Source organism: Balaenoptera borealis (genome assembly GCF_965194805.1).
Source record: "Balaenoptera borealis genome assembly, chromosome: 2".
Classification (NCBI taxonomy): Eukaryota; Metazoa; Chordata; class Mammalia; order Artiodactyla; family Balaenopteridae; genus Balaenoptera; species Balaenoptera borealis.
In genome coordinates, this window is record NC_138867.1 from 63,399,966 (window position 1) to 63,413,295 (window position 13,330).

The 13,330-nt window shown below is 34.1% G+C and overlaps 1 protein-coding gene across 1 annotated transcript in view; it reads right to left on the reverse strand.

Annotated features, from left to right (window-relative positions):
• The window catches only part of AP3B1 (adaptor related protein complex 3 subunit beta 1), a 266,236-nt gene that overhangs the window by 92,710 nt on the left and 160,196 nt on the right, over window positions 1-13,330 (reverse strand). Inside the window, exons 16-19 of the mRNA XM_082375446.1 lie at window positions 12,173-12,359; window positions 11,073-11,203; window positions 5,919-6,027; window positions 2,960-3,107 (exon numbers count right to left, since the gene is read on the reverse strand). Of these exons, the coding sequence (XP_082231572.1) occupies window positions 2,960-3,107; window positions 5,919-6,027; window positions 11,073-11,203; window positions 12,173-12,359 (575 nt within the window). The remainder of the gene's footprint in view (window positions 1-2,959; window positions 3,108-5,918; window positions 6,028-11,072; window positions 11,204-12,172; window positions 12,360-13,330) is intronic.

The window sequence follows — 13,330 nt, forward strand, 5'->3', positions numbered from 1 at the left end:
TCAGAACCCATTCAAAACTAATTATACCACATCACACACAGTTCAAATGCAAAAGGTTATAAAATAACACTGAATGATATAATAAGTAGAAAATAATTAATAATTAAATGTTTGATTTACCAGAAATACACATTAGGTGCTAACATTAACAACTTCAAAGATAGGCTGATTTTAAAATGCTGTTTCAAAATACTAAGTGTTCATTAACAAATTTAAATATTTACACATCAACTTTTGCTAAAATAGACTTGCATTTTATAGATTTTTCTGTCCAAGAAAATTATTAACATATGTCCCCTAATGTGACCCTTAAACATATTATATGAGAAAATGTTAACCGGTTCAGAACAGAATTCTTCTAATGTACTAAGTCTTACTAAAAATGTAAGATTATCAGATATAAAGTTTTAAAATACCAAACGATCAAACCTAAGTGCTGATGCTATTCATTCATTTGTTCACTCGCTCCCTTACTTAACAAATATTTACTGACTGCCCACCATATTGTTGGCACTATGTTAGGTGCTAAGGATAACAGAGGTTAGTAAGATACAGATGATCTCCATGTACTCCCGTATAGAGTCTACCGTCCATTGGAGGATACAGAGAAGTAAGCTGGCAGTGACAATAAAGCATGGAAAATAATAAGTAATAAAGTATATTGTGTCATGAGAACACCTGGAGGAGCATCTAAACAAACTTGACCGAGAGTGGGAACGCTTCTAGAGGAAGAGACACATGAGTTGAAAAAGAGAAATAAGGCAGGCAGAAGGCAAGGGAAGTAGGTCTCCAAGAAGAGATAACATGTAAGATAGCCAAAAGGTCTTCTCTCAGGGGAAAAGAGATGCCTTGTGGTCTTTTTTATTTGCTCAAATTTGAAGGTCTAGTTCTCTTTACCGTGTGTGTGTGTGTGTGTGTGTGTGTGTGTGTGTGTGTATTGTTCTAAAAATCCACTTCGTTAAAAAAAAAAAAAAAATCTATCTTGTGCCAAAGACTATTAGGCACTTCATAAGCAACTATCTAATTCAGATGTTCTAACATATTCTTACTGGGCGCATTATTATCCTATAATATTCAGGAAAGTTAAGTAACTTGCTCAAGGACACACAGCCAGGAGGGGTGGAATTGGAATTTAAACTCAAGTCTGTCTTACTATAAAGACCATATTTTCTCCACTACCCAATACTCTTTCCCTTCAAATGAAAATACTTTGGAGTATAAAACTCAAAGTTAGTCATAAATAGTTATGATTACTAAAGGGTGGTTTTGAAGATACTTAAAGCCCCTTAGCTTTAAAAAATTATCATATAGTTATACTGGCAAAGTTTTTAAAAAAAATTCTAAGAGACAAGCAGAAAAACACACAGGGAGGGAGAGTGGTGAGGCAAGGGAAGAATCGATATTTCCCTGAATTGAATTTTGTGGAGGAAATATGATTGCTATTTATTAAAAATGGAGTCATGGTAACATCTCAGAGCACATGTAATTATATTTGATGACTAAAAAGTATGTTGTTGTTTTTTTCTTCCCCTAGCAAAGAATGGCAATTTATTATCCCCCATTTAATGGTTAAAACATGTACTTAAAAATATAAGGTTTAGAATGTATCTGAGATTTCCTTTTGTATAATAAACAATTTTTAAAAATTCAAACATGGGTTAAAAAAAAAGTCCATTTCTGAAGAAAAAAAGCATGAAACTAATACAATTTATGATTATAAATTTCTAGTATATTTATTTTTGCTATTGGAAAGGATATTTAGTGCACTGAACATAACTTCCCTTTCTAAGAAATGACACTTTTTATAAACTATGTATTATAGATATTCTGATATTAAATTAGAAGCAAAGAACTTCTAAGAAAAGGCTACTACAAACCAAGTAACTCGCTTGCTGCAACAAGTGAATGATTCTGAATATATTTAACTTCTAGCCTTTAAGATAAGATTTTGAAGGTAAAAGTGTTATTTTGCTTTGCATCACTCAATTTTGATGGGTAATTATTGTTTACCTTACTGCTTAGAGTTTCAGATGTTAATCTAATGAAAAGAATTTACTGGTAACTAGCTTTTTAACTTTGCAATGATGAAAAGCCTGTATTAATTTAACCTACAGATTTCATTTGTTCTGAACAGGAAAAACAATATAAATCACTTTTAAAATCATTAAATCCTGACTTAAATTAATAAAGTCATAATTAGAGCATTATGCTGTGTTTGTTATGGAAGTGGCAGGGCGAGCTGCTTTAATTACTGTCTGTAATAAAAGGAGCAGAGAGCGTACTGCGCCCCAATCAGTGCTGTCAGCCAAGACTGAGCTAGGCTGCAAGCTCATCAAGTGCGCGGGCAGCAGGCTCCCAGGGAAAGGGCCATCGTGTCTGCAGAGGCCACTCACTGACAGCAGTGGGGAAAACAGACTCAGACAATCCAAGGTATCAGCCCCAATTACTCAAAATTTTAATGACACTTTAATACATGATAATGTTGTTGATAATGGGAGATCTTAAAAAGTGCTAACACTTAAATATCTTATGACCGTCTTCCTTCACAGCCCCTGACTCTAATATTTGGATCATAATCTTTTTAATATAACATTATTTAGAAAAATCAATTGTCTTAGTTACATAATGGCAAAGTGTTGAAGGATTTAATTTTCACCCTCAGCAAAATTGCTTCAAAAGGTAATTAAGTGTTTCATACCGACTGCTTGATCACTTAACTCAGCCTTCCAAGGTTACACCAATTTTCAAAATGTAACCCCAAGATTTTTTCAAGTTCAAAATGAAAACTGAGCATTACAAGTAAGAGAATAATATGAATTAGTATTTTAAATTAATATTACAAGATTTAAAATCTGTTTGGGAAAAAAAAACACACACACACTTATTTTCTCACTCAATGTTAGACCGGGGGAAAAGACCACAGAATGTTTTTGAAGGAAATTCTGACAAAATAATTCACCTTTTTCCTTTGGTTTTGGAGTTCTTCTTGGCTGCTCTTCTGTTTTCTGCCTCTGACTCACTTCCACTCTCACTCTCGCGCTCACTGGAGTCCTCACTGCTGTCTCCTTCCTCGTCTTGTTCCCCACTTTCACTTCCAGATTCACTCTCTGAAAAAAAGATATCCAGATGCTCCTTGATTTATAGCCATTTAATTATACATAAGGACACAAGTAAGTGTCAACATTCATCACAAATGAAACCAGATGCTGAATTTTAGTTTGGTGGACCCCGGGTGTTCCACATTTCCTATTTCTGCCCTCTGGGCACTTAGACTCCTGAACCCTGCGGCAGGGTAAGTATGGCGGGACTCCAGTGCACAGAGGAGGCACTCTGCTAGTGAGTGGGGAAAGGCAAAGAAAAGATCAACCAACTAAACCAAAGTGAGCCTATCTTGCTTTTCAAACCCATAAGTATTTTAGCTATGGCAAAAACTTTTTATTTAAAGAATGATTATGAGGATGATATAAGAATAAAGAAATAATTTTAATTCCTCTACTTATAATGAGAAATTTTATTTAGAGAAAAGGAAAGGATTGTTGAATTTTCTTAGGAACCAATTTTGAGAGGGAAATGAGTCATTCAAATCGTCTTCAAAAATTCCTAAATTCAAAGGCAATAAAGCAACATCACTAATTAAAAAGCACTTATTTTAGCTAGTATAGGAGTCTTCCGTAGGTCAAAGAAATGATAAAGTTACACTGAGGCACTATATAGTTAAATGTTTTATGAATAAATTATGGTATACTAGGGCTTTTTGCAGAAGTGATACATATAGTATATTTATGTGTATTTTCAACATGAAGCATAATTTTTTACTAGTTGAAATGATTATAGGTGCAGAGTTGTATCCTAGATAAGAGGACAAACTGTTGTCCCGGCCTATGATCTATCTGATGAAATGTCCTCAGGCAGGAACGTAACCTCTAGTTAAAACAGTATTCTAATAGGTAAATAATAGCTACTTTATGAGGATTAATTCATGTATCACAGCGAAAAGCTAGGAGTGCCTATATTCTTTTGGAACAGCTTGAAGTGGTTATAAGCATGAGTTCTCAAGCTGGAATGTCCGAGTTCAAACCCTGGCCCTGCCGTGTACCAAGTTGTAAGACTGCGCAAGTTATTCAGCCTCTCTGGGTCTCAGTTTTCCTTTCAGCAAAGGCTACTTCAAAGAGCTGTTGTGAAGATTAAATGATTTGAAACATGTAAAGGTGATTGGGACACAACAGTGCCTGCCACATGGTAAGGCACTCTTTATCATCAGCTTTTACAAAGAGCAAAATTTATTTTACCCAAACTTTACAAAGGCAAAACAAAACTGCTGAATAAAAATATTTTGAATTTGTTGTGATATCAAAGTTAAGCACACGTACATACTAACTTAGATAAATCATTTATGCTATAGATGAATGAATGAATGAATGAATAAATAAATAAATAAATAAATAAATAAATAAATAAGAAAGTATAGCATCTAAGTTACTTTCTCATGTTATTACATGGGAGTTCAACATGAATCTGGGTCCAGTTCACTTCAGGCAGTATTTAAATTTTCAAGTTAGGAAAATCCTTGAGGAAATTCGTTTATCCTCAAGAAGGCATGCTCACTAGAAAAAAACTGGTAACTTCTAATGAGAAAAGTTCTCTCTTTCCTCTGGTAGCCAGAATGGAACTCCTGCCATATGACTCCCTATTATAAGTACTCAGATAATCCCATGAAAAGCCATAATGTTAATGGAATATTTCAAATATGTATTGAAAAAGGTTAGACTCTAAACAGACAGGAGCTTGTGAATAAATGGGATGGAGACAAATATCTATATGAAACACTCAACTACATAACATATCTTTCTCAATGGTCTATATCATTCCTGAAATTCCATATTTTTTAGCATTAACTCTTTGGATTGAAGTAATTTCCCCCATTTTTCAGCGTTATGAAGGTAATGCACCACAGATTAACTTATCAGATACTGAAAACAAAGATTTTGACAGGGGAAACAGAGGAAAAAATGAATGAATTACCTTAATGTCAGGTAATGGAGTGACCAAGTAATAGTGAGCAGCCCTGGCTTCCCAAGGAATAAAGGTTTCAAAAGAAAGAGATGTCATTTGGTCTTGGATCAGATAAGTTTACTAGGTTAACTGTTAATAAGAGTATGTAACTCCTATATATACTTTATTATGCAAATCACTCAGACTTTCAGTATTGAAGAGACTTAAAAAGCATCTAACTCTACCCCTTCAGTTATCAGATATAGAGAAGGTAAGTGCCTTATTCAATTTGCTTGGCTAAAACTCAGGACTTCTAGATCCTTCCTGTTTAGTATTTTTTTCATTGCATGTGGTTGCCCTCAATCTTTTTAGCTCTTTGTTTCTTTATAATACACAAGAGATTTATTAATTTTAGCTTTCATGTAGAAGTAAAAGAGTAAAAAATGGATAAGAACAGACTGCTCAAGGTTAAAAATAAACTTTACATTTTACTGGGGGTTGGCCATAAAGTTCGTTTGGGTTTTTCCGTAACAGCTTACAGAAAAACCCGAATGAACTTTTTGGCCAACCCAATACAAAAGAAAAGTTACTTTTAAAGGCCCCACTAAAGGCTTATCAAATATAAAATTACATTTTTCAATATGCTAATGAATATCACAGGCAGTGTGGGTTAGAATTCAGAAAAGCATGCGTTCCCGTTTCAATTCTATCATTTATTAGCTGTGGGTCCAAGAGGCAATGTCAAATGAAAAGGCATTAGAAATTACTTTGAAAACAGTGATACGTAAGTGAAAGGAATTATTGTAATGGTATAAACTTCATTTAAACCAGCTTGTTGAATATTATGTTCTAGGCCTTATTGGTCTATAGGAAGCACAGTATATAAGCTATAGTGAACAATGCTTTTCAATGAATTAAAACCCCACCGTCACTGCTGCTCTCAGAAGAGTCCTCCTCCTCCTCCGCAGATTCAGAATAAAATTTCTTATCAGGATTCTCTTTCTTTGCTTTTCCTGCTGGGGTCCATTCTTTTGCCTGATTAAAAAAAAAAAAGTAAAAATGTAAATATCAATGAATTCTCATTAAGGGATTCAGTCTTCAGGTAAACTTAGTCATTCAGAATACTCTGTGAACCCAGAAGGAAGTTTAAAGCCTCAACAGAGAAGGCAACTCTGAGAATCCTGACACTGGTTCGTTCCCCTTTACCCCTAAGCAGAGGAACATAAACTCTCACGCAGAGCCTATTATGTTAGATCAACAACCTTGTTGTAACATATGATTTTAAACATTTGTGTATTTGTTGGTCTACAGAAGATTTAAACTAAAGTAAGATAGTCTAGAAGAGATGAGGGCAATTAGAGGCAGACACAGTAAGAGCAGTAAGAAATTCAAGTTCACAGCTTGATACTGAGGTAAAAGAAAAAAAGAAAGAAAATATTTAGTGTAGGCAATAAATAGCCCGTACCATCTCAAGAGCCTGAACCCTGGGGTATCTTGGGGTTCTATCAAGACAGAATCTTGGCTTCTGTCTTTCTCTTCTATCCTAAACATCTAATGTATCAAGAAAGCCTATAACCACCACCTTGGTCAGAGCTCTCTCTCTCTCCCGGATTACAACAGTCCCTAACCGGCTATGTTGTATCTATGCCCACCTCCCATCTCCCATTCCAAGTTGGCTCAACACAGCAGCTAGAATGATTTGATTAACTCTAGTCAAGTCCCTCTTTGTTTGAAATGCTGCGAAAGGCCTCCCATTCATTCGGAAAAAATGAAGTTCTTACAGCACTCTGCTCAGCCCTACGTGCCTGAGGTTCCCTCGGTCCTCCCGCTGTTGCTCTCCCTCCTGCCCACTGCCCTCCAGCCACTCCTTACAGTGTCTTCAAACACCCCAGGCATGCTCCCCTCTTCAGGCCTTTCCTCAAAGCGGTTCCTACTTCCAATATCCTCCCCCACACGACTTGCGTGGCTCATTCCCTTACCTCCTTCAATTCCCTGTACAAATGCCACCTCAGGGAGGACCACTCTACTTAAAATTCCAACCTCCCATGCCTGGTACTTCTGATCTTCCTCTGCTCTAGTCTTTTTTTTTTGGTCACAGCACTTATTACTTTCTAACATACTACTGTATACAATTTATATATTTAACTGTCAGTCTATCCCTGCTAGAATGTCAGCTTCTGGAGAGCAGAGATGTTTGAATATTTTGTACTCTGATATATCTTAAATGTGTCTGGCACAATAATCATTAGTTGGGTGATAGCATCTTAAAAACTTTAATACAGTGTATTAAAGTAAAAGAAATTTTTTTTATAGTGTGACTTTGATTCATTAAGAAAAAATTAAATCATGTTTCATACACTCTCTTTTAAAGGGCAAGAAAATGTATATTTTTTAAAAGGTCAAGAATGGTTAAGACTCATTTATTTATCACACTTTTGAGCTTCTACTATGTGCTAGCCTGCTAGAGTAACATTTTGTTGTAAAGAAATTTATAGTAGGACAGAGGTTCTTATTCAAGAGGGGTTCTCAGCACTGGATATATGTCAGAATCACCTGAGAATATTTTTAAAAATACTAATACCAACAATAAAAATACTAATACTAAAAAAGCTAATGCTTGGGATTCACTTCCTAAGATTCTGATTTAATTGGTCTGGTGCAGGTCTGACATAGGTTTTTTTTTTTAAAGATCTCTGTATGATTATAGTGTACAGCTAGGTTTGAAAACCACTGACCTAGAGGGCTTATGGGCTTAAGATATGTTGCTTAAAAGGATAAGCTTCAGTAACTTGGAAAACTATCTGGACAATAATAGAAAAATAAGTAAAAATTACTCAAATATATTTGAATAAGATACTAACATAAGATCAGCAGTATTCCTTTCTTTTTTTACGTATATTTAAAATGCTCTGTCCTCCAGTTACAAATAAAGATGGTATTCTATAAACAAATTTCTCCTATATTTAATGAACAGTGAAGTTCATATTTTTCTTAAATCCAAACAAGTAATATTTTTCTGAAGGCTAGTAAAAAGTGTGTGAGGTTAATTTATAGGAAAAAAATTACTTAATTAGACTATGGCTTTCAGGGTAAGACTGAGTCAACATATAAGGAACATCAGGCCCTTATGCTCAAAGGGGTATATTATTTTGACATGGCCATGGACTCTCTATTCATGGAGTTTTAGGTTTTAAAGGGTAAAGACTAACAATAAAAATATTTTACTTTTCGTCATGGTCTTTTATGACTATGATAATTGTATCATTCTAAGCAAAAGAAATAACAGGGAAAAGAGAAGAGGAAAAGAATAGCAAGGCACTAATTTGAAAGTTCCTATGTAGGATAAAATACTGATAGTAACTGAGAGTAGATGTGTTTATAAAGCAAAATACCCTTGATATGCAAAAGACAGTTTTTCTGTAACTGGGGAGAAAAGAACTTCCTAGAACTAAGCAAAAAAAAATTATAAAGAATCTTGAAAACTTACTGGTGTCATAATATAAATATATATCATATATGATATCCTGGAAATGGTAGTATGCAATGCAAAGTGACTTCTAGTGTCAATGTGACTAGGTTTCATGTTGTTTTGATTAAAATATCAGATTATCTAAGCCTAGGCCATTATTCTTACTAAGTTATATTTCATAGTAACAAGATGTGACCCTGTAAGATCACTTTATAGTAAAACTAGGATAACACATGTATTACGTGCATGAAATACACTGACGGGACTTTAGAGGGGTGAGGTAGAATGAAAGACTATGTGAACAGTACTTTCTGCATTGTTGCAGCTGCATCTTATAATAAAACTATGTGCATTATTTTTATATTTACTTGAGTCTCTATAGTATAATTTTAAGTCAGTATGTCCAGAGACCAACAGACTGAAACTGTTTTCTGCATGGCATCAACGGAGAGTGACATTTTTTTCCAACCAAGTTCTATCAATTATAATTATCCTCCATAATAAGCTACCAATTATTAATTTTCACAATGTAGTCAGCAAAATGAAAAAGAAATCAATTTGTATCTGTTGAACTGGACAGGTGAAATGAATATAAGAAAATAGGTTGTTTAAGTACTGTCCCTATAAGATAGTTAATGCTTAGAAGAGCACATGAAAATAGAAGCCAGCCAACCAACCAATCTATCAGCCAATATAAGGATACTGCTGAGACCAAATTAAATTGCATGGCATTGTTATTAATTTCTGAGATGATAAACTATTTTTATTTTACTTTTTTTTGGTGGATTGGGCAGCAAGGAGGAAGGATAGGGCGGAAGCGGGGGTAGGATAAAAGGATGATGCTACTTGGACCAAAACATTACGTACCCAACAATGAAAAGGACAGAACCATAAAAACAACAAACAGACATAGAAATTAGGAGAGACAGTATTTCTGTGAAAGAATCATAACAAAGAACATGCTCTTTGTATTCTGGCACCTGACCAAAAGTTTCACTAGTAAGCCAATTTTTTTGAAGAATACTTAAGCGTAGTATGTAGATTTGAGGGGAAATCACCAAACTTAGTTGCAAGGAGGAGCATGCAACTTGTTTTTAGTAAGTTTTATAATTTAAAAAATCATCTCTAAATAGAGATAATTTGTCACAGCATGAAAACAGTGGTGTTAAATACTAAGGATAGTACAGATTTGCAAACAAGCTCAAGCTTCCTCTCCTCATGTTACATAACAAAATGCAGTAAGAGAATGAACAATGGACTCAGATAAGGGTTGGAATCCCAATTCCATCACTTACTAGCTATGGGAACTTGGGCAATTTACTTAAGTTCTCTGAACCTTGGTTTCATCATCTGCAGAATGGGAATAACAATAACGATCACTTATAATCATTATGAGGTTTAAACAAGATAATGTTTATAAAACTATCAAAGTACACTCCAGGGTCTGCTAAATGGAGCCATTATCAGCTATTATTGCTCTTGCCACACTCCAAAGCCAGACAAGTTTGTGTAGTTAAGAGAAACATATTTCTCAAAAGAATCAAATTAAATGGCCATGCCTGGGGAATTCCCTGGCGGTCCAGTGGTTAGGACTTGATGCTTTCACTGCTGTGGCCCAGGCCCAGGTCCTGGTTGGGGAACTAAGATCATGCAAGCTGCGCAGTGTGGCAAAAAAAAAAAAAAAAAAAAAAGCTATGCCTGTTATAGAAATTCTTCTATTTAAAGTAATATTTTTTTTCCATTGTATATGGAAAAATTAGGCAAGAAGATTAACTGACTTTCTCATAGGAATTAGTGAGAAAGACCGGTTATCTGAATCCTAGTTCAAAATATGTGTTCTACCAGAAAAGCATCCAGGATGTAATACCTAACTGTTCTTTTTTATTAATTCTACTTAAAAAAGTAACGGATATATTTCACATAATCAATCTCTAAAGACAATCAGAAGACCCCTCTCTTTATTTCTCTTGTTTATATAAGAAAGAAAGAGATAATACTAGGAAAGAACACTAATTCTCTTACTTTAGTGGCCAACATGTTTTAAAGATCTAGGAAAAGGTTATTTATATAGAGAGCTTTTTTTTTTTAATGTGAAAGCAACATATTATTCATTTTAATTGTGACCTTGTGTAAGGACATTTTTGGTACATGATGCTTCCTATTTATGTTTAGGCTTCACGTAAAAAAGGTTCATCAGAAAATCGAGAAGAACACTTTGTATGGTTTTTCTGGAAGAGACAGCAAAAATGATTTAGAAAACATTAACAGGAAGCTTACGAATCTCTAAACTAAGTAGGAAAAGCTCAACCCAATGAAACTAAATATCTTAGAAATTGAATCTACACAACTACAAATGCAATACCACAAATGTGGGTGGCACTGATGCAGAGAATTCCATTCTCTATTTCCTTGAAGAAAAGGAACAGTACATGTACAACGACATAGGAATACTACAATATTTACTTCCCATAGCAGCAAGATATATCTAACACATTACATTTAGAAATACCAGAACAATTTTCAATCCCCCAAAAAAGCTTTTATATAAAACAATAGTTATTCCAGAATCTCCCACTGCTTGACAAAATTAATTTCAGAAAGGTCAACTTACCAACTCTATTACTTCTACATTTCGAACTGATGGGTCAGGCGCCACCTCTGGCCAATTAGATAATTCCAGGTACCCAGTAGCTTTAGTGTTGAGAGTATGAGACAAAGTGCCAAGCTGGTAATGATCCCTACCTATTAAAATAGAGGAAAATATAAAATAAACAATATGAGCTGTATATAACAGAGAACAATCCTAATCAGAGCTCAAGGTAATTGGCATATTACCTCAAATGTCAAGGAATAAATATAAACTAGGAAGCTCTTTATAGGTCAAAAAACTGATTTCAGTCCATAGATTACAATAATCTCCCCCATAATGGTCAATAAAAAAGCTAATCAGTCAGTGTGTTTAGAGGTGTTGCTCTGTTTGTAGCTTCTCTAAAAATTACTTTACTGTGAATATTAAGAATGACAGCACAGTTAAACAATCCATATACATGTCTTACTACAAACGCATTCGGAATTTTAATAGTTTTTCTACAAAACTGAACTGCTTTTTATCGCTTTACAACAATTAAATAAGAAATAATATGAAAACCAAAGTATATAATCATTTGATTCCCACTGTAATGGCTACCTGTTAAACTGAGAAAATAAACACTCCTTTTAAAACGCTGGGGAAAATAAGTCAACTTCCATCTTTGAAAAGCAAACAAATATAAAGAGATATTTTTATGAAACAATTCTTCCTGGAAAAGCTTATGTTAGTGTACACAGAATATTTATTGAATAACAACTAAGTATTAAGGGGAATTATATACGCATTAAACAAAGCTATCTATTTAAAACAGAGATGAAGTCAATGTCTGCAAGAACAACATAGCTTTTATCTATTGTTCAGCCAAATCATCTGGTTAGAATAAAAATAAAATCAGAAGATTGAAATTATTTAGGTAAATAAGGTCTATAAAAACATGAACTACTATAAAGCTTGCGTTGGAGAACAGATGAATGAGTAGAAAGCACACTGTTCTTATATATTTACATATGCTAATCAATTATATTTTCTAAGAGATAAGTTTTAAACATGTTAGAAATGGGATATAATGTCATAATTTTTTAGACAACAAATATTTTGCAGGTATATTCTGATAATAGTACCTTTAAAAGGGGACTCAAGCAGTGGTGCGGGTTTTTGAGCCAGGAATATTTTTTTGGCATATTTACTTAAAGCTCCACTCTTCTCATTCGGAACAATAAGCTGCCTAATAAATCTTGTACGGTCTCTGATGTCGTAGTTTTGATCATACTTGCCGAGATTTAATATGTACTGGGTAAGCAATTTTGTCTGTTGGAGAAAAACAGAACAAGATGAGAATAGTTATTTATGATTATTGATAACTCTGGATAAACATATTTAAAGAGGTAATAAAAATGAATGGTTATGTCAAACAAATGTTGTTCCATAGGGAATATGCATTTCTAACGCTGCAAATGGAATTCTGAAGCCAAAGCACATGTCCTCTTCAGTATTGGGGAGGTGAATGCTGAGTACTGAGAAGCAGCCATGTGCTAGATTATTAAACTGCTGAAGTGGAAAGAAAGGCATCATTAAAAAAATAATCATATATGGCAAACCCGCTGAAGGGTCTACGTGAGAATAATGAATGTGGAAATACAACTAAAAACATGGCACTCAAAACTTAATCGGAAAAATATGCAGGACATCAAAACATCAGAGAGTATTAGGGGGCTGGCAAACTGCTTCTCCTGAGGTGTGTTTTATGAAGAGATACTGTCCCTGGCATAAGCAGTGTCTGCACTCTGACTGCACTCAGTTACTTTACCCTGAATTATGACCCATTAAAGCAGACACATGAATCACTGAACTGGATTACTGCAAATTATTTGCAGTGCATTTAGCTGTTACTTTTTCATAAAAGCAAGCTGCTGATGCCCTCTAAAAACTAGGATAAAAGACTCCTTCCATTTTTTTCCCCATGTTGCTTATAGCCTCTGGTAATATTGGTCATTTATTTATTTATGTTAGGGAACAACTTATTATAGCAGCTTTTACACTATAATAAGGTTTCCTAAGTCAATTTCTGAATGTACTACATTAACATATATTGAGATAATTTTAATAATAATTAAACCAAAATTGAAATGTTAACAAAATAGGTTTGTATTTTAAACTCCAGTTATTTTATTGAAAAAGCATAATTTTAATTTAGAAGGTTACACACATACAATTCTAACTATAAATAGGATTCATAATACATGGAAAAAATAAACATCTGCATTAGAACATTTTACAGA